The 4,141-nt window shown below is 37.5% G+C and overlaps 1 protein-coding gene across 1 annotated transcript; it reads left to right on the forward strand.

Annotated features, from left to right (window-relative positions):
- The first annotated feature begins 686 nt into the window (after positions 1-686).
- Positions 687-2,634, forward strand: LOC108193841 (uncharacterized). The gene is made up of 2 exons (XM_017360672.2): positions 687-1,042; positions 1,343-2,634. Exon 2 carries the CDS (start codon positions 1,358-1,360, stop codon positions 2,309-2,311), a length of 954 nt encoding a protein of 317 aa, XP_017216161.1. The 5' UTR covers positions 687-1,042; positions 1,343-1,357; the 3' UTR covers positions 2,312-2,634.
- The last annotated feature ends 1,507 nt before the right edge of the window (positions 2,635-4,141 follow it).

Raw genomic sequence — 4,141 nt, forward strand, 5'->3', positions numbered from 1 at the left:
GAAACAAAATGAGATACCTGCGTCAAACTTTAATTGTATGATTCATTGTTAAATAGTACTGAGTCTTGGCCAAGTGAAAAGTACATCATAATTGTTAAATATAGGAAAATATCCGTGAAGTATCTTTAAGTATCTAACCAAAGGTCCTCCCTTTGGTTAGATTTTTCTTTTTTTCTTTTATTTTTCTTTCTATTTTCTTTTGATATGTATTATTTCTTCTCTTATATCTTGTAAAATTACATTGATGCTGAGATTTTAATAATTACTAATTACTAATGTCTTTAATTATTAATAGTGAGATTTAATTACTAATTACTAATGTCTTTAATTATTAATAGTGAGATTTTGTTTCTTTGTTTCAGGGATGAGAAGGAAATAGAGTGGATCTAGAACTTGGGACATTTTATTTCGGACATTAAGTGTTATTGTCTAAACTTCCGGAGACATTTTCATGTCTTTCGGTTAGATAATAAGCTTTTTGGATGAAAGAAACTCCTCGGAGTAGCGGCGTTTTCTCGATACGAGCAAGTGCATTTCTGTCAAAAAAAATAAAATAAAAAAAAATGAGATACCTGCGCTATCTGGAGTTAAATAACAATAAAAATTAAAAAAAATAACAAGTTACAGTTTGATAAATAAATTTATAAACATGGCAGCACCATAATACAAAAGATAATAATTACACAGGATTGCACCTCTGTCACACTCTGGTCTCTCTCTCTTCTCTCTCTCTCTCTCTCTCTCTCTCTCTCTCAAAATAGTTGTGGCCTCCTCTCTGGACTCTCTTTCTCTCCCTCTCTCTCCCCCCTTCCCTCCATCTTTCACTTATCTCCTCCGCAAAAACACAACTAATACTTATACCCCTTTCATCACTTCATTGTACATACATAATATACATACACACATTCTCTTAGGTCTTGTGACTACTAGTACTTTTTTTTCATTTTTTTTTGATTTGTCGGCTGCAGAAATGCTCTACTATCTCCTGCACTTTCCAGCTCATCTGGGTTTCAAGTAGCATCCTCCTTCTACATCATTTCAGGTAATTTTTTCTCCTTTTTTTCTACTTTTCTTGAATTATTCTTTTTAGTCCGTTGCATAAACTTTTCTTCAATTGCTTTTACTCTATAATGTTGCTTAATTTTGTCTCTTTAAGCTAACAAGAATTGGGTTTCTAAAGCTTCCAACTTTAGTCTCATTGTTATATAGATATGTATCTAAAGTTTTCTACTTGCCCACATTGTTTTTGTGGATTTGCGTTCTTTTTCTGGATCTGGGTATTACCAAGAAAGTATAATTAGTGGTTTTTTACTTATCGTACCATACTGTGTTGATTCTTTAGGAGCTTGAAGCATCAATGGGGCTTCTTGTTCCGAGCCTCGAGATGCTTTCCCTGTTGTTGCTATGCTGCTTTTTTAGTTTGCCAAGACTCAGAGCTCAGTCTTCTGCTCAGGAGGCTCTAGATGTACTTATCCAAGATTATGCATATCGAGCCTTTGTTCGTCCAAGAACTGGGATACCGTTTGATGGAATCCCTCCTTCGAATTTGTCCGGGGTTCATATTTCTGCAATGAGGCTTAGGAGTGGTAGTTTAAGGACTAGAGGTGTTGAGGGGTTTAAAGAGTTTACGATTTATCCTGGGGTTATTGAGCAGCCCTATGTTGAGAGGCTTGTTTTGGTCTATCAAAATTTGGGTAATTGGTCTGCCAGGTATTATCCTTTACCAGGTTATGTTTATTTGGCTCCAGTTTTGGGTCTTCTTGCCTACGATGCTTCAAACTTGTCAGCTAAACATTTGACAGAGTTGGATATTTTGGCATCTGGCCAACCGATATCTGTAGAGTTTTCAGATGTGAAATCAGCACCACCTGGGTCACTTCCTAAGTGTGTTTGGTTTGATTTGCATGGTGTTGTCAACTTTAGCAATGTGGTTTCAGGAAATAGATGTTCTACGGTCCGACAGGGGCATTTCTCTATTGTTGTCAAGTCCACTGCCCCTCCCCCTGCACCAGTATCTCCTAAACCATCTACCACGCCTCCAGGACCTAAACATAAAGATAAGGAGAAAAAGAAGGACTCCAGTGTTTGGATAATAGTTGGCTCAGTGGTTGGTGGACTCTTGCTTTTGTCTTTGTTGGGAATACTGATACTATGGTTGCGGAGGTATCAACAGAAAAAGAGAATGCAAAAAATGGAAAAGGCAGCAGAGGTTGGCGAAGCATTGCATATGGCAACAGTTGGAAGTACTAAAGCACCAGCAGCAATGGTGACACGGACACAACCGACCCTTGAGACTGAATACATGCCCTGATTTCTTCCGTTTGTATTGTACAACCTGACCCCTCTCTTCTACCATTCATATTCATCTTCGATTAATGCAATTAGGTATTCTTCTGATCTCACCTCTTTTTGTGGTGGTAGTGTGGGTAACATAATCTGTAATTTTCAGGGATAAAAGACACTCAATTCTTTCATGATTCATAGTGTGGTGTGCATTTAGGCTGTAGTGCAAGTGTAATTCAGTTTGTGATTAATTTGCTGTCCCTTTGACAAAAAATAATGTTCGCCAGGAGTCCTTTCTATATTTGTTAATAGGATGGTGACCATCTAATAAAGCTTTGATATGTTGATGCACTCCTATATTGCCTCCTGCATACCATCTATTAGGCAAGGATTTTTCATTTTATAATGTATAGGCTTCACGATGATGCACTGTTTGTAAAACAACGGAACTAATTAAGACTTTGGCTAGTGACTGCAGACCGCATTGTGCATATGCATCGTTAATCAGCACCCTAACACTATGCTCATTGGTAACTGGTAAGAACTTATTGGTACAGGGATAACATGGTAGAACATGTAGACAAATCCTAAATCACTTCTAATCTAATTATCTTTTTTGGTGGGACATTACAATGCACCAAGAGATTGATCAGGGTAACACACTGACAACCGGCCTTGGGTACATGGCATCTGATATTCAGACTTCAGTAACCTGTTTATGTTGAAACTAATTATTATTCTGATGCGAGACTGCATATTATTAGGCAAAAAAAGAAAGTAATGGCAGATAACACCAGCAGTAAACTGTAAAAGCCCATCAACTGCTACCATAGTTGATGCCATAAAGTTGTGCATGTGACTGGCTACTAGTGTACAGATAGGCTTAAGGCATTTCTGGAATGCTAGTGGAAGTCAGCTGCCAGAACAGAACTTCAAACAAGCCTCAGGGTCAAAACTAGGGGCTTGTGGGACTAAATTATGGGATGCTCTTAGTTTATATATATACTACACCAAGCAGTGTTCTGTAATTTTCCGCCTAGACCAATCAATCCTTTTTTTTTTAAATGAGTTGTTTGCTTAAGCTATAATTGTATATATTAAGCTAGTAGTTGGTTGTGTTTAAGAGTTGTTACTATATTGCATAGAAGTATTATAGTGAGAATCCCCCTTGTTATGAAGGAAGTAGGTGCCTTTTGTTGTTGGTCTGGAATATACATATTGGATATTTTGTTGTAGGGTTTTGTTTGTCGAAGGCACGATGTGGATTCTCCCCCATGTGTTTGTGTGTGTATGACAGAAGGGAAACTACCAACCTTGTGTATTCCTTGTTTACAGAAAATACACACACCACTTTGAATTTTATAGTGATAAGGGGAGGACAATGGACAATAATTGATGGTGCAAGAGGCTCCACTAACCAACTGATGAGTTCAATCACAGTTGTGCAACAATAAATAAATAAATAATAATGCCCTTTATACACATTATTGATAGTAGCAAACTGCTGTAAAAGGGTGATGATATATGGTGAAGAAAGCTATGTAATGCAATTCTGTCGCCAGAATCAAACACATGGTTTATCTGCACAGCTAGTTGGTTCATTATGATTATGTTGTCTTGGCTGAATTGCAGATACCCAAGGTCGTTGCTCGTAAAGGTAATTTATAAATCACACCAAACAACTAGTTTGACGAGAGATATATGTTGCGACAAGCCTTGCTATATGCTCTTGTTACTATAGTGCTAATAGAAAGTTGAGCGCCGGGTTGTGTGATATACACAAACCTCGTGTCTTTGTTTGCAAGCACCTACAAGTATGTTCCGTGCTCAGTCTATCATGTGTAGTCCTTATTTCTAG

The sequence above is a fragment of the Daucus carota genome, chromosome 7 (assembly GCF_001625215.2).
Source record: "Daucus carota subsp. sativus chromosome 7, DH1 v3.0, whole genome shotgun sequence".
Taxonomy (NCBI): domain Eukaryota; kingdom Viridiplantae; phylum Streptophyta; class Magnoliopsida; order Apiales; family Apiaceae; genus Daucus; species Daucus carota.

Bases quoted from the DNA above. Each gene is read 5' to 3' on its own strand.
- LOC108193841 (XM_017360672.2), top strand. From the start codon at position 1,358: ATGGGGCTTCTTGTTCCGAGCCTCGAGATGCTTTCCCTGTTGTTGCTA.